Source organism: Lissotriton helveticus, chromosome 4_1, assembly GCF_964261635.1.
Source record: "Lissotriton helveticus chromosome 4_1, aLisHel1.1, whole genome shotgun sequence".
NCBI classification, from domain to species: domain Eukaryota; kingdom Metazoa; phylum Chordata; class Amphibia; order Caudata; family Salamandridae; genus Lissotriton; species Lissotriton helveticus.
Window position 1 is genome coordinate 1,069,967,780 of NC_136063.1, and position 25,539 is coordinate 1,069,993,318.

Sequence of the window (25,539 nt, forward strand, 5' to 3'; positions counted from 1 at the left end):
TAAGTATGGTTGAGGTTTACCAGGAGTGTAGGACTTGTCCAAGGCCAACGTTAGCGGGTTGGGCCGGAGAGAGGAAAGGTCTAGCTCAAAGGAAATAGACTGGACTTGGCGCTTGACGGCTTTTGCCCAGGCGGAATATGGGATTTCGTGTAAGTGCAGATTCCGCCCCTCGATCTTCAGAAGATCAATGGCTAGTTCCACCTTGGCTTGCCAGGGGGAGCCCTCTACCCCAAAGATGGTTTTTAGCGAGTGCTTCAAGGTGTTTTCGGGCGACTTCAGAACTCTGATGTAGTATTTTAGCAGTTCCCCCAGTCTCACCCTGTTATTCCGTGCCGGTTTGGGGGCTCGTAGCACCATCTTATAAGCTTTCACCTGTGCCGCTTGGACCACTTTCTCAAAAGCCCCTGGATAGGCTATATGGCCGTACGTAATGGCGGGGATCAATTTAGCCCTGAGTACTGTCAGCATCGGATCTGCAGAGGGACTGGCCAGGCCGTGGCTTAGACGTCTTAGAGATGTAATTATTTTATCAATTTTTATTTAAGCATCTTCAGATGTTTGAGTGCAGTGGCCCTCTCTGATACCCATGTGCCCAGGTAGTTGTAGGATGGGGCCGTGGTGATACGGTGTTCCCCCAGAGACCATGAAGCTTTTGTTTTGTGTGGATGTTTGCCAAAGATTATTATCTTAGTCTTGCTCACATTAATAAGTAACTCGTTCTCCTTGTTGTACGTGGCGAGACTGTTTAAAGCTCTTTGGCGGCCTACCCTGGTGTGGTCCATAATTACTGTGTCATATGCATACTGGAGCGTACCCAGAACCAGCTTCCCCAGTCTGGGCGGTGCTAGGTTGGCATCTTTCAGGGCTTGTCCCATGTCTGCAGTGTACAAGTTGAAAAGCAGGGGGGCCAGGACACACCCCTGCTTTAATCCCGAGTTAGTGGCAATTCTTGCGGTTGCAGATGTGGCGCTTAGTTTCACCTGAACCCAAGTCCCCTTGTAAAGTGCTTTTATGGCCTTTAGAAGATCTCTAGGGATCCCCCAAGACTCTAGTTTTGCCCAGAGCCGGCTTCTGTTCACGCGGTCAAAGGCCGTTGAATAGTCGATAAAGCAACAGAACAGGGTCAGCCTATTCCGCATGTTGGCCTTCTTAGCGAGGTACGAAAGCGCTATGATGTTATCCAGAGTAGAACAGTAAGCCCTGAAGCCAGTCTGTGAGGGCGGGAGTATGCCATTCTTATCCACCCAAGTTTCCAGGTCCTTAAGTAGAAGGCGGGCATAGACCTTAGCTTCAATGTCAAGGAGGGCTATCAGTCTGTAATTAGCCGGGTTAGAGTGGTCACCTTTTTTATGTATAGGAAAGAGGATTGAACCTTTCCAGGAAAATGGCAGGGTTGCGGTTGCGAATGCGTGGTTAAATAGAGGAGTACGTTTGGAAGCGAAGAATGCAGGATCTCTCTTAAAAACCTGTGCGGGGATCCCGTTAGGTCCAGGGGCACCATCGGTTCTGATGGCTTTGATGTGCTTTACAATCGCCGCCTCCGAGAATTTTCCAGATCGAGTCGGACTTAATTCTTCATTCGGGACACTTTCAGAGCTGATGGTAGCTGCCGCCGCCTTGGACCTGCCGGATATGCAGTGAGACATCCGATTTGGCTCACAGGTGTACAGCCCCTTTGCATACTGTTCCCAAACTTTTCCTCCAACACTGTTAACCTTGTGTACGCCTCCTGATGACAAGCTGTTGATGTAGCGCCAGAGCTTGCTATTATCTCTACCTTTGATTATGGAAAACACTGTCAACCAGTTCTGATCGGTCCGTTTTCTTTTCAAATCCCAAATGTTCTTTTTGTACTTAGCTCGCAAAACAGCAATGGGGGGCCCCCTGGCGGGTAGATACCTTTCTTGTTTGCTCTCACTGCCTTGTTAAGCGCCTGCTTAACCAGCTTAAGACTGTAGGTTTTTTGGTGGCCTGGGAGGACATTTTTTTGACCGCTTCTTGATTGGTAAGTTTTGCCCAGGTACTTCAATAAGTTATTGGTCAGTGTTTCCCATAGGTGTATTATACTATCTTGTGGACTTGGTACTGTCACCCTGTTGGCTACGAATGCATTAAGTCTCTGGCTAAGATTGGTCGACCATTTTATTTGTTTAAGGACTAAGAGGTGTTCTTCGCCTGGGGTCATACCAATTGCGGCGTAGGGGTCCGCCTGTTCTCGTGTCAGGTTGAATGTGACACGAAGGGGCCTATGGCCGCTTAAGAGAGATCAGGAGGCTGGTGAAGTACGGGGTCTGTTTAAGTGCATAGACCGTTTCCATCATGTGGTGCAGCATGGGGGCAGGCAGGATGTGGGCTGTGTTTCTTTTGCCCTTGGCCTCTGCCCTCATTAAAAATAAGGCACCAGCTCAGTCAGCCTGGTTTCACCAGTTGCATAGCTCCGACTTGTAAAACGGTGTCCAGCCTTTTTAGACCTGAAATTAACAGGCCTGTGTTTTTTGTCGATCTGATAATTTTGCGTTCAGAAACTCTGGCATACTGGGAATCGGGTCGATAAAGACCACTGAAAAACGAAATTAAGCTTGGTTGGTGCCTCAGTTTTGGGCGTACTAGTATTTTAAGGCATGTTATTTAGGGGTCGTCATAGATATAAGCTGCTATTTCTGCAATGCTCCTTGCTTCCACTGACACTGCAGTCCTGCCAAATACCACGCATCAGGCCTTAGACTAATGCATTTCAGTGTGGTGCTTTGCATTACCACATTGAAATGCATTGTCACGCATAATGCATAGCGCCTCAGCTATAAGATGGTCTAACCGTTTTATTAGCATTCAGTTCTGCTGCCAAAATAAAACTAAGGAGTCAGTGGCAGCTGACAGCATGCCATGGCATTCGGAAGCTGCTCCCGGCTTGGAGCAAAACACACAAGATGATGGACGGAATGTTGCACAATGGCAAAACATTCACCCCCAGTCACAGATCTGGGTTTAATCCATCGTTATTTTGCTCACCAAGTCATCCCAGATCAGATATGGCCATATGCAAAACAGTCTTGACCCTGTGCCTCATGGGAACAGTCCAGCCCAAACTGCCAAGCCATGTCTTCCCTGGACCGGAATCAAGCATCCTAGGACCGGTTTCGGGGTTTCACCGCCGCTGGTCGACCTCCCTAGTTCTTCCCTTGGTCCGAATCCGGCGTCGGACCGGCATCACTCGACGCCGCATTCGAGGCCAGCAGAAGAGCAATTCTTCTATGATTCGGCTCCATCCTTTGCCCCTGCATTCCATGAGATGGAGGATGAGGGAGACTGGGAGGGGTCTGAGGACCCTCTGGCACGGGAGTGCCAGTCATTTCAGGACTGGATAGATGAGCTAGGGGACGCCAGTGGTCTGGACACCTCGCCAGACACTGGTTTTGCCTCCCCTCCTACCGTGGCTACGGTGGAGGGGGCTGCGTATATAGTCTGGTGCTGACGAGGGTGGCCAAGGCCTTGGCTCTTGAGCTCCCCGTCGCGACAGTGAAGTCTAACATCCTCACGGAGGTCCTTAAGCCGCAGGCAAGCTCTTCGGAGCCTCTATTGCCGTTTAATGAGGCTCTCACGGACGTCCTGTTGGGCACCTGGTCCAGGCCCGCTGCAGGTCCCCCTGTAGATAGGAAAGTCACCAGGCGCCACCGCCCGGCTCCGGGCGACCCTAGTTTTCTGTCCACCCACCCCACCCCTGAGAGCCTGGTTATCCAGGCCTCTACTTCCCAGTCCGCATTCCTGACTGCACCTCCAGATCGGGAATCCAAAAGGTACGAACAGTTCGTCAAGAAAATGTTTGTCTCCCTCAGTTTGGGGTTGCGGTCAGTCAACACCGCTTGCCTTTTGGGCCGTTACACCCACTCCCTGTGGGATACGGTTGTGGCCATGCTGCCGGAGTGCCCGGATGGGGCACGGGTGAAGCTCACTCAAGCCCTCGCGGAGGGACGAGACGCAGCGCGGTACTCCATTCGATGTGGGCTATATACCACCGACTCGCTGGGCAGGGCGATTTCCATGTCTGTGGTGGTTCGCCGCCAAGCCTGGCTGAGGACCGCCAACTTCTCGGCTGATGTCCAGAACACCCTCATGGACATGCCGTTTGATGGCAGCCACCTCTTCGGTGGCAAGGCAGATAGTGCGCTTGAGCGCTTCAAGGACTCCAGGGCTATGGCCAAGTCCTTGGGCCTGTCGGGCCAGTGCCAGCAAACTTCTGCCTTTCGCTCCTTTTGTGGCCAAGGAAGGGGCACCCCCTCACGTCCTGCCAGCCACGGGCCGCAGTCTAACATCCAGTGCGGTGGCGGACTTGGTAACCGACGTGGCGGTACCAGGGGACAACGGCGAGGCCAGTCCACATACGCCCCGGCAGCATCTGCCTCGAAGCCTTCCTAGTCCGAGCTTTCAGGCCCATTTGACACCAGTGGGGGGTAGGGTTCGCCATCACCTCCTCCACTGGCGCACCATCACACCGGACAGGTGGGTGCTGCAAATCGTCCGAAGGGGTTACCCTTCGAGGCAACCCCTCCAGCCATGCCACCGCAGTACCACACGTGTTGGGGGATCACTTGCAACTTCTGCAAGAGGAAGTATCGGCCCTCTTGGCCAAGGGGGCCATCGAGCACGTTCCTGGGCTAGAAGTAGGGTGTGGTTGCTATTCCCACTACTTTCTGGTTCCCACGAAGGGCAAACGGGGCCTACGCCCTATCTTGGACCTGCGGAACATCAACGGCTTCCTCCGGAAGGAGAAGTTCAAGATGCTGACTTTGGCTCAGGTCTTAGCCGCCCTGGACCCCAAAGACTGGATAGTGGCATTGGACTTGCAGGACGCTTGTTTTCACATCCCCGTCCTGCCGGCCCACCGACGCTACCTGCGGTTCACGGTAGGCCTCGAGCACTTTCAGTTTACCGTGCTCCCCTTTGGCCTTACCAGCGCCCCTCGGGTGTTCACGAAAGTGATGGCGGTGGTCGCAGCTCATCTGCGCAGATTAGGGGTGTCAGTCTTCCCATATCTCGACGACTGGTTGTTGAAGGCGGGCTCGCATCAGACAGTCGTCATCCACCTCCAGACTACGGCCGACCTCCTGCACCTGCTGGGGTTCTCCATCAATGTGCCAAAGTCACACCTGTTTCCCTCTCAGAAGCTCCTCTTCATCGGAGCGGTTCTGGATTCGGCACAGTTTCGGGTTTATCCTCTCGAGCAGCGGGTTCGGGATATTCAGGCTCTGATTCCAATCTTTCAACCTTTGTCCCTAGTCTCGGTCAGGTTGACGCTGCGGCTTCTGGGGCTGATGACCTCCTGCATCCTTCTGGTGCATCACCCCCAGTGGCGGATGCGGGCTCTGCAGTGGGACCTGAAGTTTCAGTGGGCCCGGCATCAAGGCAACCTGTCTGACCACGTCCTGATCTTGGAGGGCACTGCGAGACAGTTGCAGTGGTGGCTCATGAACCGCGATGGGGTCAGCGGCAGATCCCTCTCCCTACCCCAACCGGAGCACGTAGTCGTGACGGATGCATCCCTCCTGGGCTGTGGGGCCACATGGGAGAGGGGGAGATCAGAGGCCTCTGGTCTCCGGCGGAGTCCCGGCTCCACATCAACCTTCTGGAGCTGCGGGCGATCCTACTTGCACTGAAAGCATTCCTCCCCTCTGTCCGTGGGAGTGTAGTGCAGGTGTTCACGGACAACACCACCGCAATGTGGTACTCCAACAAACAGGGTGGGGTGGGGTCGTAGCCCCTGTGCCAGGAGGCTCTGCGTCTCTGGCAATGGATGGAACATCAGGGCGTGACCTAGGTGGTTCAACACCTGGCAGGTTCCCTGAACACCAGGGTGGACGAACTCAGCCTTCGGTGCATGATGGATCGCGAATGGCGTCTGAACTCGGACGTGGCGCAAGGTCTCTTTCAGCAGTGGGGAGAGCCTTGGTTAGATCTATTCGCCACAGAAGAGAACGCGCAATGTCATCAGTTCTGCGCGTTGGAGTTTCCAAGGCGGCACTCGCTCGGAGACGCTTTTCGTCGCGAGTGGAGTTGCGGTCTGTTGTAAGCCTTTCCGCCAAACCACTTCTGCCCAGAGTGCTGAAGAAGATCAGGCGCGACCGGGCCCAAGTCATCCTTTTGGCTCCGGACTGAGCACGGAGATACTGGTGTCCCAAGCTACTCAGCATGTCAGTCGATGCCCCGATTCGTCTGCCTCTTCAGGAGGACCTTCTGTCGCAGCAGCAGGGGACGGTCCTCCACCCGAACCTGTCCAGTCTCCACCTCCATGCGTGGAGATTGAGCGGCGGCAGTTGAGGCCATTTGACTTGCCTCCTAAAATCTGTAATGTGATTCTGTCAGCCAGGCGTCCCTCCACAAAATCGGTATACTCCTGCAGGTGGAACAAATTTGTGGCATGGTGCGCAGCAAAGGCTGTGGATCCCCTTTCTGCACCCCTTTCAGAGGTTTTCCTCTTTCTTCTTTCTCTTGCACAGCAGGGCTCTGCTCTGGGCACTATCAAAGGCTACCTCTCTGCCATTTTAGCCTTCTTAAGGCTTCCTGATCAGCCTTCTCTTTTCAAGTCCCCTATTGTAAATAGATTCTTGAAAGGCATCGCTCACATGTTTCCTCCTGTTCCTTTTGTGATGCCTCAGTGGGACTTGAACCTTGTTCTTACTTATTTGATGTGTGCTCCTTTCGAGCCATTTAACATTGCCCTCTTTGTCTTCTTACTATTAAGACTGCATTCCTGGTTGCCATCACCTCTGCCAGGAGAGTGAGTGAGCTCCAGGCTCTTTCTTCTAAACCTCCTTTCCTTTCTGTCCATCTGGACAAAGTTGTATTGAGAACGTGTCCCTCTTTCCTGCCCAAGGTCGTCACAGCCTTCCACATCGGGCAGTCCATCACCTTGCCCACCTTCTTTCCGCCTCCGCATCCCTCGAAAGAGGAAGAGACTGTCTGGACCCAAAACCTGCGCTCTCATTCTATCTGGACCCCACACGCCAGTTCCGGGTGAACGACCAGCTCTTTGTTGGTTACGTGGGCGCTAAGAAGGAATGGGCGGGGCACAAACAAACCATTTCTCGATGGGTTGTTTTGTGCATCAAGGCTTATTACTCACTCGCTAAAAAGGAGTCTCCTGTGGGGCTGCGTGCCCAATCCATTCGGGCCACAGCGGCTACTACTGCCCAGGGTCGGGGAGTCCCCTTGCAGGACATCTGTCAGGCAGCTACATGGGCCTCGCTGCACACGTTCGCTCGACACAACTGCCTGGACATCCAAGTCCGGAGAGATGGCTTTTTTGGCCATTCTGTTCTCCCGGACTTTCTGGTGTGATCATTGGTTCGTGACCCACCACCGGGGTTGGTATTGCTGGGGTATCTATTCTAAGGTAAGGAATCTAACACTAACATGTTTCTTTCAGATGCACAAGTTACTTACCTTCGGTAACGATATATCTGTAAGAAACAGTAGTTAGTGTTAGATTCCGTACCGCCCCACCCATCTTCCCTGTTCTGCGAACCGATATCTAGGGTTAAGGTCATCCCCTAGTTTCATGGCACCAGTGTTAGTTTTTATCATGGCTCTGCGTTTCTGGCACGGAAAAGCTGTGTATAAGAACTGACGTCAGTGCGCGAGGGCGGCGTCTAAGTACTTTGGCGACATCATCCCGGCCCCAACGACCCCGACGACGGACACGGAGCCGCAGATGACGCCTACCGACGCACAAGGGTACTGCGACGCAAAAGTTTCCGGATCCAGTCTGACCACTGGGGATATTCTAAGGTAAGGAATCTAATACTAACTACTGTTCCTTACAGATATATCGTTACCATAGGTAAGTAACTTGTGCTTCAATGCAAACAGTCCGCTGGAGATTGAAAGATACACCCTAACAGCAGCAGCATCACGTGAGCGAAGAATTTTCCTCTGGACTAAACTAAAAAATTATTGACATATCATGCCAGTGGTTTGAACATGATGCTCAAAAAAAGACCTTTGTTGAAAGAGGTGGAACAGAAGCCCTCTCTACGTTTATTAAATGCAGTAGGTCTGTTTGATAGCTGTGCTATCAAAACCTAGCTCTAAAAAAACTATCCCCATTTTGACGGCTGTGTAGTAGGTGTGAACTGGTAACGCTTTGTGCAGATAAAACAGCTTATTTTTTTCATGAGGCAGAAATAGAAAACATACTTTCCAAACGGCTAAACCCTTATGGATGTCATTTTTGCTCGGAGGGAATAGGTAAAGACCCTTGATGTGAACTTCCGTGGGTTTCTATTATTTCATAGGAGTTAAAAGCAAGTGAAAAGTGAAATTATTACAAATGCGCCACCCTGAAATATGTAGTGCCTGGAAGCCGGTTTATATATTCTTAGATGTATTTTTACAAAAACATGTAGTATCTAAATGTTACATTTTTACTAAATATGTTTGCATATGCTCTCTCTTGACCTGCAGGAGAACACATGTGGATAGTTCTGGATGGACCGGTAGATGCTATTTGGATTGAGAACCTGAACTCTGTATTGGATGACAATAAAACCCTCACACTGGCCAATGGAGACCGCATCCCCATGGCACCTAACTGTAAAATTGTATTTGAGCCGCATAACATTGACAATGCATCACCTGCTACTGTATCCAGGAACGGTATGGTGTTTATGAGCTCCTCTGTCCTTAACTGGAGTCCTATTCTAGAGGTAGGTTATCACTATGATGTAAAATAGAAGTACAAATTGTGAGTACACTATTTGATGAGGTTCTGTCTAAAATACCAAGTCGAGGTCTGGGGAGTAGGATTTGCAAATGTTATGTATGCCCACAAAGACATGCCTTTGTGGGTATTGACAAGCATTTGCATTGCCTTTTTCTGGATTAATAAAAAATGTAATATGAAGAATACATCAGAACTTTCTTTATAGGGGAGTTAATGTGCGCTGTCAGTGATACCACTGAAAAATGTAGAAACGTAATATTCATAGCAGAATGAGAAAATATGGACGGGCAAGGTATGGGATACATTTATGAAATGCTGTTGACGATGCTTCAGAAGAACCATCAAACAAGTAAAAAGAACACACACCCTCACCTCAATTGCCCAGTCATCGCATTAAAGAAGACACAAAGTTTAGCTAAAGAAGTGAGGAGTTCACCATTGTTGTCATGTGGAAGAGAGTCCCTCTCAAAAGTATGCTCAGAGATTTCTCTGCAGATTATTTTTTACTTCGAAATTCCTTGAATTTCTATTTTTTGGCATTTTGGCACCCGTGCTTCAGGAAATGTATCTGTATGAACTATGAAATATTATCTTTTTCTTGAGAAGATGGTTTAGTGACAAAGAAAACACTTTGTTTTGTTTAATTTATTTTTTGGTGCTTTATGAAGCGCAATCATGACCATCATGGTATTAGAGTGCTGTACAAAGAGCGAGCTGAGGAGGGTTGCAGGTCAGTCAAAACAACTATCTGATAGAGTCCTCTAGTCGCAGATTCCTTTGAATTCTCCCCAGGCGCCAGACTGGATCAGAATTGTTTTTCCAGCAGAACCTCTGTGCGACAGTTGCGGGCATCGTGTGACTTCCTATCACCATCGTCCACTAGATGTGACAGACGGAATCCATATAAGCCCTTCCCCGAAGCCCTGACATCCGTTTCTTCATTTCTACTCTACAACGCAGATCCGGAGAAGCGCTTCCTCTGGCCTTTTCTATTTTTGGCCTACTACGACCTTTGTCGTCTGGAACAGTGTGCCTTTTTTCTATGGCTTCCGGTTTTAAACCTTGTGGGTCTTGTCCAAGACAAATATTGGCCACGGACCCTCATTCTGTCTGTATACCACATACCACCGTGCTTGGACAAGCACCATGACTCCAAGGAGTGCAACACCTGTCAATGACTGAACCCAAAGGCGCTTCAGGAGCTACGGCTAAAGTTTCTGTCTATGCGGCTGTCGCAACCCTCAAAGCTCATTGACCTTGGACTCCTTCCTGCTCTACGGTCCCTTCACAGAGCCTTTCCCATGGACAACATTCCCCATCTCGTGGGAATTCTCATCGCAAGCAATCAAAGTCGCCATCGAAGTCCCACTGTAAGTCTTGTTGCAAGTGGTCAAAGTCACTGCATCCTCCGGCTTTGTCACCTCACAATGTGGTTTTCCATGGTTCCTCACTCCCTCAGGTTGAGGACTCCGTGCAAGAGTCCCTCCCGCACCTCCCTGCCTTTCCTGGAGCCAAGGCGACTCTGGCCCAAAAGAGAGATTATTATTATTATTGTTCTCTCAATGCCATCTTCGAGTCTTCACTTTTCCCTAGAGCACCATCAGGCCCTTGACCGTATCCATGCAGGCGGTTTCACCCTTGACTGCAGTTAGCCTCATATCTTTATCGACGCGGGTGCATAGCCTTTCAGAGTTTACACCTGCTGCGCTGAAGGACTCCAGCTCGGCACCAGTGCACATCCTTTTGGGGCTTGCTCTGGTGGCGTTGGACTCCCCTCGCCTCATTTTGATCATGGTGCGGTCGGCGCCATCTGATGCTCTTCCACCTTTTTTCTTCAGATGTCGGTGCAAAGCCGAATCGGAGTCGATCGACATCGGGTGCAGAGCCAATAAATAATGTTTCTGCTGAACTTTCGCATGAACAATTTTGGGAAGAAAATGAGGAAGGGGTTCGGTTTCTACAGCCAATGCCTGGGGATCCTCCTATTGGGGATAAACGGATTACTGATCTAAGCAAGTGGGTTAGAGTCTTCCACTGCTTCTGGCCTTCTTTCTCATCCTGGCCTAGCTATGGAGGACAGCTCTTCTTTGGCTGACTTGTTGGAAAGGGTGGCTGTAGTTTTAGATTTGTCTCTGCGGTGGCAAGGTCTACGGATCCCTGTAGAAGAAGCGAGATTTACTGTAATATTATTAGATACACCTACTGAATAAACAAAGAAACAGAGGAACAACAAGCGTTGAAGGCCATTACGTCGTGACATGCAACATTACAGAAGACACACATGAAGACTTTAACACAAGCATTTTTGTACATTTGTGTATGGACTTACCCCAGCTCTAAATACATTTTTGATATCAGGAGGAAGTAGGGGGAGGCCCTGTAGTGAACTCTGAAGTTCATGTTAAACAGAGAGAGAGAACAAAACACCATAGCGCATAGTAGTTTTTCCAATTGCAACAGCGTTAATTTCCGCCATCCTGTTGGTTTGTGGCCATTTGGTCAATCATACTTACAGCATCAAAAGGTCAGTTTCTTGTTTGCTGTTCATTTCAAGGAGGGCTTCCCTAGGGATACTTCATGCTCTTTTCTGGGCCGTTTTAATAATTCTCTCCTAACTTTTAGGTTAGGGTCATAGGGTCACAACATCCTGTTTGCCCCTTGTCATCATTTTTAACTGTGCCCACTCACCCTGCTAATAAAGGGATACCTTGGGGTGAATGAGGAATTGTTATGTACATCTAATCCCCCAAACAAAGAAAAAATCAAGCTTTCTCCAAAGAGCTTCCTGGAATATGGTTGAGCCCACCATGACCTTTAGGAGTCAGGGTAAGCCCCAGTGGTGGCTGGTGACATTTGAAAGTGGTGAGGTGTAAAAATTTGGGATGAGTGCCCTGTGAGAATGAGGATGACTGTCGTCTTCCACCCTGAAATCCCCGCTTGTTATACCTGTACCAACGTTAAACTTGAAGCAGTAAACATGAATAAATCTTTTCACAAGCGTGAAACAAAAGTTTTGTAATTCACAAACGTGGCTTTACAATGGACAGGACCACAATTCAGGAGGGTGACGAGAACTCAGAAGGGCCTGGTTGTACTTGGGTTTTGAAGCTGGGAAAATCCCTGTCCCTAAAGTGTAAACTTCACTCGCCATATCAGATGTGCCTCCAGGGGTTAGGAGGAAATGTTTCTTTCCTAAGACTTTAATAACGTGAGTGATTTTTGTGTGTGACAGATCTTCCCTGGTGACAACGTTTGCGACGGCCTAGCCGAAGATTTATACCTTTTTGTCTCAGTGTTATCTTTGCATTATGAAGCAACGTGTCAGAACTCGCTCCGCAGGATTCGTTTGTTGTATATAAGGTTCCACCTCCTGACATCACCAACACACTGAACATAAAATATACAGGGTGTTCGGGTGATCAGGCAAGGGATAAAGGGAAGGGAAAGCGACAGCTGGGAATAGGGATCTGAAATGACATAAAGAACCAACAATAAATGTAACACTGTTCTTCACCACTACTACACTCATGAATTCTCGCTAGGCATGCATACCTGGATCAACAAGGAAGGAACCCTTTGCCTTCAATAAACAAACAAGCTATGGATTAGGTTTTCCCTTTCCCTGTAAGAGAAAAACATAACATGAAAACCTAGTCAGAGTGAACACTGCACAGGTCTATATGATGGCCCTCTCTATGTACCCACCAGAAGACACATAGAAGAAAACCTAATTCAACTCCCAGCTGTTTTGTAAGAAAAGTACAGCGTTTCCCAATATCCAGGAAGCAAGAGAATTTCTGGCGTTGGTAAGTTGAGAGGCAAGCCCCAAGATCACTATACCAATGCAGGATCAGTTCACAAGACCAAGGATACGGCAACACGAGGTTTCTACCACCTCAGTGTTCCACTCTTAAGAGCCACTTAAACCCCATAAATTCTGGTGGTACCGAGTAGCGACCACCATAGTACTCCAGAGCTCTAGCACTCAAATAATCAATAAGATTAGAAGGTATCTATTCAAGTAACTGAAAACAACCGGTAGCGTGTGGCTGCGACCACCACCTACGCTCCGGTTCACCAAGTTCAAAGTACACCCTAAGAAGTTCTTGCTCTTTTACTCGTCTCTCCTTTAAAGTACAAAACGGTAACACGAGGCAGATATACCTCCGTGTTCCGCTTTCCAAAGGCAGTCTTATATAATGATGGCAAAACGCAATATAGAACAGTTAACACGAGGTTGATTCCACCTCCGTGTTTTATTTATTTATTTTTTGTTTTTTTGTCCTCATCTTTCGCCCTTGGTGATCAACTAGTAGCGTGTGGAAGATAACCTTACTGTCTCAGATAATCTGGAAGGAGCACAAGAGAAACCGCTCTAGTTGCCCCGCAGTAAGTAGTGACATAGTCCACCTAAGCCACTTTAGAACAACCGTGTGGGACATATGCTGCGTTCATATACCCAATCCTGCACCGGTTCCAACTTTATTGAGTATAGTCAAATAGAGGAGAAGATGCCAATCAGCGTAATCATTGGAACTTTGGGGGGGGGGGTGGGGGGGGGGGGAACCCAAGATCAAACCAAAATGTATTACCAATTTAGTAGCCTCCAGAAGTTTCTCTTATTTTGATTTCCTGATCTTAAAAGGTCCATCTTTGATACTTGTAGCACTGATGTTTGCCAGTCCAGCAAGGTAGGAGGTACAGGATCTTTCCATTTCTTACATATTTCTCTCCTTGCCAACAACATACAAAAAAAAAATTAGATCTTTTGCTGGACCATGAAACTCTGGAGAAATACCAGAGATAACCAGGGCGGAACATAGAGTTAATCGGGATCCCAAAGAAGTGGATATTAAGGTAGTAACTGAGGTCCAAAACGATGATAGGAGTGGGCAATCAAAAAACATGTGTAAGTCCGAAGCCTCTGCCAGTCCGCACTTAGGACATAAAACCGGCAAATTATCCGAGAACTTCGACAAACGTTGGGGCGAGTAGTAGGCCCTGTGTAATGTAAACAAATGGTTACGACGTAGCCAAGATGGTTTTACAATGCTCCACATGATCTTAAAAGAATCGTACCACATATTTTCCACACTAATATCCATAATCTGTGTAGACCACAACTGCTCTGGCAGCTGGAACTCACCCTCTACTTCATCTAGTATAAGATTATACCAGAATGAGACCTCTTTCTTAAATGGAGGCTTATCTGTTAGGAGAGACACCAGTGTACTATCCCCTCCCAGCTGAAATCTGCCTTTAAGAGAGGTCTGTGAATGTGAATATGCCCAGCTTTGCATTTGAAGGTATTTAAACCTAGAGAGCCGAGACCCCACTTTTAGACTCAGTACCTCCCATGGTAGTAGTGTTCCCTCCACAAAAATATCCCCCCAAACTACCAAACCTGACTCGCGCAGCGGTGTTGCAAGACTATCTAGCAGCCAGATCGGGGAGCCAGGAGAGTTCCATAATGGAGCCTTACCAGAGTAGTAGTCTATTCTAATGGTGCCCCTCAGTTTAGCCCATGTTCTACATGCATCTCTAAGCACCTTCAGTTTTATTTTCTTAAAAAACTTGGGGTCCCCAAACTTAAACAGAAATTCTCGATCAGCCACTTTTTCTCCTCTAAGTAATGCAGCAAACATATGCCCACAACCTAGATTTATCGGGGATTTTAACAACATCCTAAAATGAGACATCTGGAAGGCCCACCCGTAGAGCTGTAAATCAGGGGCCGCCAGACCTCCCTTCTCTCTACGTCGCCTAATCTTCTTCCAGGCAATTCTCGGGTTGCGGTTGTTCCAGATAAAAGAGCGAATATCGCTTTGAAGCCTAGCTATCATAATGGGATTGAAAAAAAGGGGAATGGTATTAATAAAAATGTTACCTTGGGTAAGATCGTCATTTTGACTAAGTTAGATCTACCCAGTAGAGATAGTGGGAGTGTAGACCATGATTTAATTAGTCTACGACATTCTTTGGCAATAAGCGAGAAATTTGCTGGAACTATCTCATCTATGTCTTTGTATATATTCAGACCCAGATAACGGAGGACTGAGCTAATATGAGCCCCTGCCACGGGCTCAGGGTCATTCCAGACCATTATGTCTGTCTTGGCTGCATTGACCTCGTACCCCGATATGGCTCCAAACTCTTTAGCCAACGTAATTACTGCCGGAAACGCCGACCGTAACTCTGATGTTAAAATGAGAACATCATCCGCATATAAGGCTACCTTCCTCTCCCATCCCTCAAACACAAAAGACTTAATGTTGTTATTGTCTCTTATCTTCTGAGCAAAAGGCTCTATATAAAGATCAAATAAGAGGGGGGAGAGGGGGCAGCCTTGGCGGGTACCCCCAGTGATGTTAAATGGGTCTGATAGTTCTCCATTGACAAGTATAGATGCTGACGGGTTCATATACAGGAGTTTGACTGCATGCCTGAATTCTTTACCAAGATTACATTTCGCTAAGACCTCAGATAGGTAAACCCAGTTCACCCTATCGAAAGCCTTGGTGGCATCCAAGGTCATTACTGCTAAAGGAAGTGATGCCACCGTTGTCATATCGATCGCACCTATAAGGTCGTAGGTCAGCTCATACTGCTGGCGCCCTCTTACAAACCCTTTTTGGTCTGTATGCAAGATGTTTGTTGCTACTGCCCCCAACCTATTTGCAAGTACAGATGTAAAGATTTTATAATCTGTATTTAATATGGAGATTGGTCTATAAGACCCACAGTTTGATGGTGATTTTCCTGGTTTTAAGATCAATGTAATTGATGCATTATCCCATGATTTAGGAGGGGACATCCCTTCCAGGAGAATCTTGTTGAACAACTCATAGTTAAGATCAAAACCTTATAAATTTCAGATGGCAATCCATCGGGGCCTGATGCCCTACCTTTTTGCTGCTGGCTATAGCTACCCTGACTTCTTCTTGTGAGATCGGATCGTCCAGCTTATTACTTTGTTCTAAAGACAAGGCAGGAAGAGAAACACCCGCAAGCCAGTCTTCGGCCTGTTCTGACTCAACGTTATTGTCCTCACAGTAAATTTCACTAAAGAAGTCACGGAGCGTTCTCCTAATATCGACATCAGTTGATAGTATATTTCCTCCAGTCGTAATTGAGTTGATATTATTACGCACTAGCTCAGTCTTTGTTTTCCAAGCCAGCAGTTTACTGGCTCCTTCGCCATATTCAAAATGTGCCAGTCTGCTGGCCTCCCATCTCTCTTGAACCCTAGCATTTAATACCGAGCTTAGCTCTCCTTTCAAGATGTTCACCTTATTCTGCTTCTCATGGACTATAGATGCGCAGGGATCAGGGTGACTAGCAATTTCTATTTGTAGATTAGCCAACTCCGATTCTAAGGAGGACACTGTTTCCCTTTAAATTCTATTCTTATATATGGCCTTATTATTAATCTGACCCCTTAAAAATGCCTTAAGTGTATCCCATATAACACCTGAAGAGGCAGATCCTATATTTTCATCTAGAAAAAACTGGGTCTCTACCTTAAGGGCATCCATGATGTTAATAGATGACAATAGTGATCGATCGAATGACCAGTTACTTGATCGATTTTTTGGGAACCCTTCCAGGTCTAATAGAATTGCAGTATGATCAGAAAGATGGAAGGGTAAATGGGATACTGATTTAACCAGATGAACTAAGGATTGACTGATCAGAATAAAATCAATTTGAGACTGATGATGAAATATATAGTTTCGAAATGTAATTCCTCTTTGTAGACCATGCATTGTTCTCCAGATGTCATTATATCCAAGCTGCTTCATGTTATCCTGCAGGTATGCCCTAGTTTTTGACAAGACTTTAGCTCTATTAGATGGTGATTTGTCCACTAAGGGATCTAGAACTATATTGAAATCGCCCGCCAAGATAACTGGGTCAGGAAATGAATGTAGATGTGAGAAGAGGGCCTTCAATGCCGAGGGATCATCCTGATTAGGACCATAGTATCCCACTATGGTTATCGGGGCCCCATATATTATGGCTGACACTATTGCCCATCGTCCTCCTGGGTCTGCAAGTTTAGAAACTAGTCTCGCTTTGATAGATTTTCTGAATAGAATTGCCACACCTCTAGTGTGTGTTGTTTGTGACGTCATTATACAAGCATCAATCTATCTATTCCTCTTAACCATTATTTGTATCTCTGGCTCGGTCAAATGTGTCTCCTGGAGTACTATGATCTGCGCACTAGAATCTCGAAGATATTGCATAATATTATTTTTCCTAGGACTAGTTCGCAGACCATTAATATTCCAGGAGAGGATAGACAATTTACTCATAGGAATACTGTTTTCAATTTTCCCATGTAAAAATAGATTTTAACTGAGACATATTTTAACAATAACTCCTTCACACAAAAAACCAACCTATCGCGAAAGAGAGGACTCTTTTTTAGTTTTCCCCCCTGCAATCCCCCCAGTGCCCCTGTCTAACCTTCCTCCCCCCCTGGAAAACCCTTGTTTTATCTATCTGGAAAACCAGATGATAGCACTCTGTTGTGAACTCCCTTCTTGTACATTTATGGCCGGAAGACATGGACATAAAGAAAAAGATAAAGAGAGAAAAAAAGAAAACATCATAAGTTCTGGTTGGAAGAAGGTGAAGTCAACCTATGTAACTCATGCCCCTTATCTAAATCCTTTTAAGAGGGTATATGCAGTGCACTAATTTTCTTGTGCATATTACCTGACCTCAACCTGACCTCAACCTTTTTCTCATCTTCTTCCTTCAACTATACCCTTGCTATATGTCCCCATACTTCCCCATGTTTTTTATTTATATGTATTTTTTTTTTCACCATTACTTCCGCTTTTTTTTTATTAAGTTCCCGACAAATTAGCTTTAACTATCCTAAAAAAGAGGCATCATCTAATTACCTGCTCCCTTTTCTCTGCCTATTGTGAGCAGTAATTCGTCCGCTGCCTGCACTGATCTTATATTATGCATGGTGTTATTGTACATAATTCTCAACGCTGCTGGAAAAACCAATTGGGCCACTGCCCCATAGCTTCTGAAAGCCTCAAGCCTTTTCCCAAGTTCCCATTGTTTGTCCAGTGAAACCCTGGACAAATCTGATCGAACTTGAAAATTAAAGCCCTTTGCACTGACAGTTTTCTGTTTTAGAGCCAGGTTAAGGATGGTTTCCTTAAGAGAATATGTGAGGAAGTTAACCAAGACCTTTCTTGGCTTGGTTCTTTGTGGAATCTTCCTAAAAGGCTCTCTATGGATGCGCTGTATGTCCAGAGCTAATGCCTCCTCAGACTGATCTAATCTCAGCGCCTCTTTCAACAACGAGATGACATACTGCTTGATGTCTGAGCCTTCTTTATCTTCAGGGATGTTCATTAAACGAAGATTATTCCTTTGAGCATTGTTCTCAAGTATCTCCATCCGTTCCGATAGGATTTGATCTTCCTTCCTAAGTGTGTTGATATTAGATTTGGCCTCGTCTAAATGTAGGGACAGACCTGTGACCCTGTCCTCAAGTACCTCCGTTCTCATTGTTAGGTCGCTTAGTTTTTTATCTAAGCTCTCACAATAACACCTAATATCTGCTTGATTAGCTGTGGAGGTGTCAAATCCCTTTTTGATATCTGCAGATAGCGAGGAAAACATTCCCTGGAAAGATGCCTGCAGAGTGGTGATCAGGTCTGCATTTGCGCTAATGTGAGGAATAGCACTGGGAGGGAGAGGCAAAATGTCTGATGTGTCTGCTGTAGCTCCTTGTGTGGGACCCTGTAGATCTAATCCAGCTGTTACAGATAATGGGGCCAGCATGAGAGGTGGAGTCAATGGGGCGCCAGAACCAAGGCAAGGGGCGAGAGGTGCCCTGGTGTACTAGCGATTGTACTACTACTCTCTACGCCGCCAATTTGATCATTACATATTCCCACATTTGCTGCCAGAATCGCAGAGCCTTCTGCACCTCCCGTAGCCATCCCTAGTGGGGTATCCACTTTATCAAGTAAATCCTCGGAGCTCCTTACTCCCACTACACTTGTATCCACCGCTGATATTATTTCGGGCCTATCTGGTAATAATACCACTTGAGGGATCACCTTAAAAAAAGACCTCAATGATGGCGTTATCTTGGACACTGAGGCTGCGTTTTTACTCTTTGACCCTTTGGCCGATTTACAGGTGTAGGCACGTTTTGCTTTGACCTGGCCGGTCAGGTAAGAGGAGGGCTTCTTCTTACTACTACTGAGGCAATCTGGGGTAGGGTTATCCGCCCCCTCAGGCACCCCGGGTTTTGTTACAGTTTCAGCATCACTTGTATTACTTGCATTACTTGCAAAAGCTGCCGTAGATGGACTTAGACCGGCAGCCGTAACTAGATTAGTATTTCGGGCAGAGTTTTATTATACTTAACTTTACTGGAATCCCCCTTATGGGTCTTATACTTATTACCTCTCAGGTTGTAGGCTATCTCAAACCTATTGTCACCGTTACCACAGTCTCCGCCTTCTCTCAGCTCACAAACCGATATCGGCTATTCCACGTTGGACGTCTTCTCATCAGCGCCGATCACCTCCACCTCCGAGACGGCAACAATCTCTCGTCGCCCAGGAAGCAAGCCTCGAATCTGGCGACCTCGTCGAAGCTCCAGGGCGGCCAGGCACCACAGCAGCCCATCTGCTGACACTAGAGCGCTCCGCTGCACAACACCATTCTCTCGGTAACAAGCGGGCTTAGCCGCGGAAAAACTCTCCACTGCAACGGCACGCAGACACGCCCTCTCCAGACCCATCGAGCTGCAGCCGAGTGAGGGAGCGAAGGAGCCGAATGAAGGATCGTTAAAAAAGACGAACGCCGATCCCGGTAAAGTTATTAACCGTCTAACCCCCAAACATATAATCTACTTAGTTAGTGGTTTTGTTGGAAGACCGCATTGTAGTCCGACCTAATTGCGCTGTATTACACTGAATCGGGAGCACACAAACAGAGCGCCGCAGCGGCTCAAGCGGCGGCCGCCATGTTTTTCCACCTCCGTGTTACTCCAAAACAAATCCAGGAAGGATACTGCAACACGAGGCAGAAGTACCTCCGTTTTCAGCTCCTTGCTCCCACAGAAAAAGGTTCTCAAGAAGCGGTCTTACCTGCCACTCGATTTCCAGAATTACCCGGCAAGAAAGGACCTTTGTCCGAAGGCTACCGGCAAGTTCCAACCCGGAACACAACAGAATTACGCGCGCTGGCTCAGGCGCGTGACATAACCATATACGTTTCAGTAAACTAGAGGATCATGGGACTTGTAGTTCCCGTTGCACCCGATCCCAGCAGGAATCAGGAAGTGTCACCATCTGAATGTCGGGTAGGCGCCACTACGAATTCTAACACAACGAGGTATTAAGTATTGAAGTGAGAAAAGGGTTGTGAATAATTGGGTGTGTGAGGGGAGAGTAAACCCTACTTTTGCACAAATACTTGTTCTTGGAAAAAAAATTGACCTCAGCCAGGTTACTTTGTACAAACACTGGTGCCATACACTCCTGTGCCGTTAGCCATCAGTCCACCATACACCAATTTACTGACAGGGTGAGCTGTAAATCAGGCTGTATGAGGTCTGACTGACACCAAAGGAAGCCTTGAGGTGGTGTCATCTCTACAGATCCCAGATATTCCTCCATCGCATAGCCCATTCCTACTCGCGCTGTTATGTTTGTACTAGTTGATTCAATGCCTATAAGAGTCCCCATGTTAGACTAATGTTCTGATTTGTTACCTTTGCCTCAAATTGTAAAGCGCTCTGATATCCGTCGGGATCAAGTTTGCGCTAGATAAAACTTTATAAATAAATAAATAAATGTGTATATATTCTGCACCCACACAGCGAGTTAGGAGGCCTGGTTTCAAGGATTCCACTCCTGCCAGCCGGCGCTCAGGGGTCTGTGGACACGGTTAGAATGTGTAGTATTTTATTATATTGCAGGTCGACGGTATTCACCTCTCAATAGTTATTCTAGATGTAAATTTAACGAATCATGACTTCCTCTGACATCCCTCCGCAGCAGTCACCACCTCCCACTCAGCTCTTGTCATTATTCACTAGCGCCTAATTCTCTGGTTCTCTGCTGACATTTCAGATAACAGCCGAGTTCTGTAAATCAGAGCCTAATAAATACCTTTCCCTGACACTGGTGTGAAAAGGGGCTGGAATGACCTGCTCAATCAGACATCCCAATTCAAGAAACATGAATGGAAGGCAGGCAGAAAGCAATAAAATACTGAAGGCCTTTGTATAGCAGTTAGCTTGTTGGTGCTAGATTGCCTGCCTACTTAGCGTTGCTACCCCCTAGCCCTTTGAAAATGTGAGGACCCTGAAATTACAACAATAACATGTGCAACATAATAAATTACAGGGACACTTTTTGTGGATAAACTATGTTGCAAATTTATTGATTACACAGGTTGGGTTAGCTTACGGGCGATCCAGGTGTAGACGTTGAGAACCTTGAACGGCCGACACCCATCCTGAGAAAGCTAGATCTGTCCTGTTGGTGTTTCCCACACCAGCTCAGTTAGATTCTTTACAGATTGTTCATTACAGAAGGTTGCTACCCTACTCTTTACTTTGCGTCATGCTCCTGACAAGTCAGAGCGAGACCCCGGCCAATCTCCACAGTTGCTCAAGATTTCAATTATCCCTTGAGGTATTAAGGAGCGCCATCACGTCATCCCATGCCCCGCCGTAATGACTCCCAGTGACCTGAGGCAATTGCTTTTAGGGTCCAAGATCCACTATTTGGAGGCATTCTAGTTGTTTAAAGCTTTAGGATGCCCTGTAGCTTTGCCAAGCCTTGGGGATGGCACTTCGCAATAACCAAGGCCTCCCACCTGTGCTCCCCTCACATGTCTTTTAAGTACAGCTCGCGGTTTCCATGGTATCCCCAATGCTCAGGCAAATATCTGTACTCCCACATCGGAGGGGTGTACCCCATCTGGTAAAAAATTACCGCTCACATGTCTACTCAGCAAGCTATTCCTGAAGAAACACAATCCATGCTGCTTAATAAATTTTTGTAGGGACAGATTAATTCTCCGCCTGGACAGATTAATTCTCCTTCTTGACATCTCAATAGCTGCCGGAGATCTAGCTTCCTCCCACACCCGCTGGGGATGATTTCTGACCAAACTATCTCACCCCATTAGGGTAGCCATATTGGTCAGGCTGTCGCATGGCCTGCAAAAGAGAGAGGATGTGGTCTTACGGCTAGAGCGGTCAACCTTGACGCTGGGGAACCGGGTTTGAGTCTCGGCAGGGACGCTCAACAGCCTGTGATTCTGGTCAAATCACTTAATCACCCCGTGCCTAACTAAAATGAATGTGTCCTCATGTAATGCAACTTGTGCTCATGTAAACTGCTCTGATACCTGAAACCTTAGATTCAAGTTTGCGCTATATAAAACTTCAGGAAATAAAAAAAGGGGGGAGGGAGGGGCCTCTACCACAGGAGGTGAGATCATTTCCCCCCTGATGGATTATCAGAATGTCTGACTTAACCAATTTTTCCCCACCAGCTGGCGAAACTTAGGTTCTAACATAGCCCCTCTCATCCCTGGGCTGCCCATCCAGAACAATTCAACGTTACTGAGGCCGTGGGTCCAACTCCTGTCTCTGGCCCGCTGTTCCGCTCTGGCCAGAGGAGTGACCCATCACAAGGTGGTAAACATTACTACACATTTTATTAACATCTGTGAACACACTCAATATATTCTCATACAATTATTAAGGAACACACAATGCTTCAGCACTGTGATTGTCAATGCCTAAACAAGAGTAGAACCAGGCTTTGGTTATACAGTAGTCTGGAACATTTACTGCTACCACTTGACCCGACCAGTCATGGTGTACTTTGACACTGCAGAGGTTGCAACAACGACCCTTGATGGACTCTGGCTCTGACATACAACTTGTATCTCACTGACTGCCACCTTCCAATGCACATAATCACCCCCGGAAGCAAACCCTCCTTAAAAGCCGTTGTGGCAGCCCAAATTCTAAAGGAAGGAGTTAAGCATATCTGTCCCTGGTACCCCGCCTCTGTAAATGCCCGCCTGAGAATGCTTCTTTATTGAAATTGGGTGAGAGACTGGCCATCCTGTTGAAGCATGTAAAGTACTGTTGGTTCTGTCGGGTACAAAATTGCTTTAGCACTTAATAAATAATGAACATTAGGGAGAGAAATTCAATTATTCCAAAGCTTAATCAATGAAGAATTCAGTAAAGAAGAGAAAAACACACCAATTATGAATACATCCAGAAGAAAACAAATATAATGTACTGAGAGGTTAATCACTTTCTATTTTTTGGGGGGGGGAAATATGTGTATTAACATTTTCTTAATTACATTACAGATACAATGGAGATTTCTGAGAAGCAAAGTCATGTTCCATTTTGCAGTAACATTATTATACAATGGCAAAGACATATACGACAGTAGCAAAAAATTCGTTGGAGCTGATAATATCTCTCCGGTACCTCCCACACACCCCCACCTCCCTATCCATCGCTTGGTCGCGGGGGGCTATTATGAGTCCTCCATCGGGAGATCGTAATATTTTCCATATTTTCTGGAATGTCTTGGGACAGCCACGAGTCACATATGTTCTTTTCTCATCCAACATATACATGTCCATTCCCTTCTTACACTAAGCTATGGAGGGGCTCTGTGCTGTTCCCCATCTGCGTGCCTGGTCTCGTTTGGCTACCACTAGTCCTAAGTTAATCAGTGTTAGCTTTTTTTTGGGAAGGTCAATGTCTGTGTGTACACCTAGTAGAACAAACTTGGCGTCCGGGGTTATTTTGTCCTCTAATATGCCCTCTAGTTTCCGTCAGTAAAGTTGCCCAGTATTCCTGAATGTGCTGACATTCCCATATCGTGTGGAAATAAGTACCCTTAACCATTTTACATCAAAGGCAGTTGGGTTTATCCGTCTTCCCTATGAGATGCAGTTGGGCTCTGTCATAATAAATCCTCTGCAAATATTTAAACTGAATTAGTCTAAGATGGGCTTTAATAGCTACCTCGCGGGTGCTCGACAGAGGAGGGAGGCCACTTAAACAATGATGAGGTAGGGGCGTGTAAGATACTTAGCTGGAATGTGGCAGGAATTAGCTCCAAACGAAATGATAAGGAGTGGATTAGATTTGTCTCTGGGCACAAGGTCATTGCCCTCCAGGAAACATGGGACATTAGCGCCAATTTCTGGATGGATGGGTTTACCAGCTATGTTGAAGCTGCCACCCCTAGCAGTGCTGGTAGAGCTAAGGGAGGCCTCTTAATTTTATTTGCCCTAGAACTTAAAGGATCGCTAAGACAGATCAAAAATGTCTCCCCTAATATCCCTATTGTTGAAAGGGAAATTAGCTCTTCCAGGAGGACATTATATATTAATTTTGACAATTCCTGGAACAGGGACAACGGGGTCAATAATATTGCCAGATTGGACTCAGTTTTAATGTCAGTCAGTCAAAATATGCATTTCGACTTGGAGTGCATACTACTGGGCGATTTTAATATCCACCCCTGCAAGCTAATGTGTGGCTCAAGTAATAAGGAAGGGGGAGAAGGACCCGAAGGCCCACACTTCGAGCATACTACATCGGGTGAGGAGCTGGAAGACCTTCTGGCCAATTTTAACCTTTTTGAACCGGAGGGGGGTCAAGAACAGCTACTTTCACGGGAACTGACCCAGGAACAATTATTGACTATATTTTTGTAACATCAGGCATCTTAAATAGGGCCAGCTCCTATTGTACAGTTCCCTCCCACTACAGTGACCATAACCCTGTCATACTTGATGTCACTTGGGGAGATTTTATGGGGCCGATTCCGGGGCCAGTAAAACCAGGGCACACCTTACGCACATCCGATCAGGATAGAAGACTTAAATGGGCTAAGGTGGTTCCGGAGAACTTTTATGCGGAAGTTTTCCCGAAAATCGAGGCCCATGTGGCGAGGTGCCAAAACCCAAATGCCCTGGACTGTGATATCATAGGGGCCTTTGAAACTATTTGCGGGCAGGTTTCACAGTATTTATTGGTTAAAACCAGGAAGGGAGTGTGCAATAAGCAGCGCTGGTTTGACGCTACTTGCTCAAAAGCACACAAATCCTTAATGGCAGCCTTTAAGACAAAACCTAGGATAAGGGCTGACATAGTTACTCTGAGGAAGGAATACAAGCTAGCAGTCAAGACCAGACAAGACAATATCAAGCACGAAGCCTGGGAGAATCTCCTCTCCACGACCGTCCTGAGGGACAGTAGGCAATTTTGGGACATAATCAACCAGCCCTTCTTCTCTGATTCAGCCAATGTCGCCATGGATTGTGTTATCCCTGACGACAAATGGCTGGCACATTTTAGAACGGTGTACGGAGACAATGAGATGGCTAGTCAAGTATGCTCCCTGGTGGTTCCGGACGCTGCCCCCATTAATTTTAATAGGTCTGAGGTGGAGAAAGCCATTTTGGCCACCACCAACAATAAGGCTCCTGGACCTGACGGGGTGCCGGCCGACTTCTTTATTTACGCACCCACGTTATGGGCGGGAGTCTTGGCTAATGTCTTCACCGCCGCTAACGGTAACTCCAAACCATCCACCTGGGTCACCTCTACCATTGTCCCCATATTCAAGAACGGCCAGCGGGATGATCCCGGTTGTTACAGGCCCATATCTCTCCTGGACTATGCAGTTAAGATCTTAGACAGAGTCCTTTTGGTTAAATTGAGGGATAGCGTCGAGAGATGTGGGGGGCTGGCCGATATTCAATATGGGTTT

At 47.0% G+C, this 25,539-nt stretch overlaps 1 protein-coding gene across 1 annotated transcript in view; it reads left to right on the forward strand.

Annotated features, from left to right (window-relative positions):
* Positions 1 to 25,539, forward strand: part of DNAH5 (dynein axonemal heavy chain 5) — a 5,174,212-nt gene that overhangs the window by 2,491,281 nt on the left and 2,657,392 nt on the right. The window contains exon 43 of the mRNA XM_078687662.1: positions 8,458 to 8,699. Within this exon, the coding sequence (XP_078543788.1) occupies positions 8,458 to 8,699 (242 nt within the window). The remainder of the gene's footprint in view (positions 1 to 8,457; positions 8,700 to 25,539) is intronic.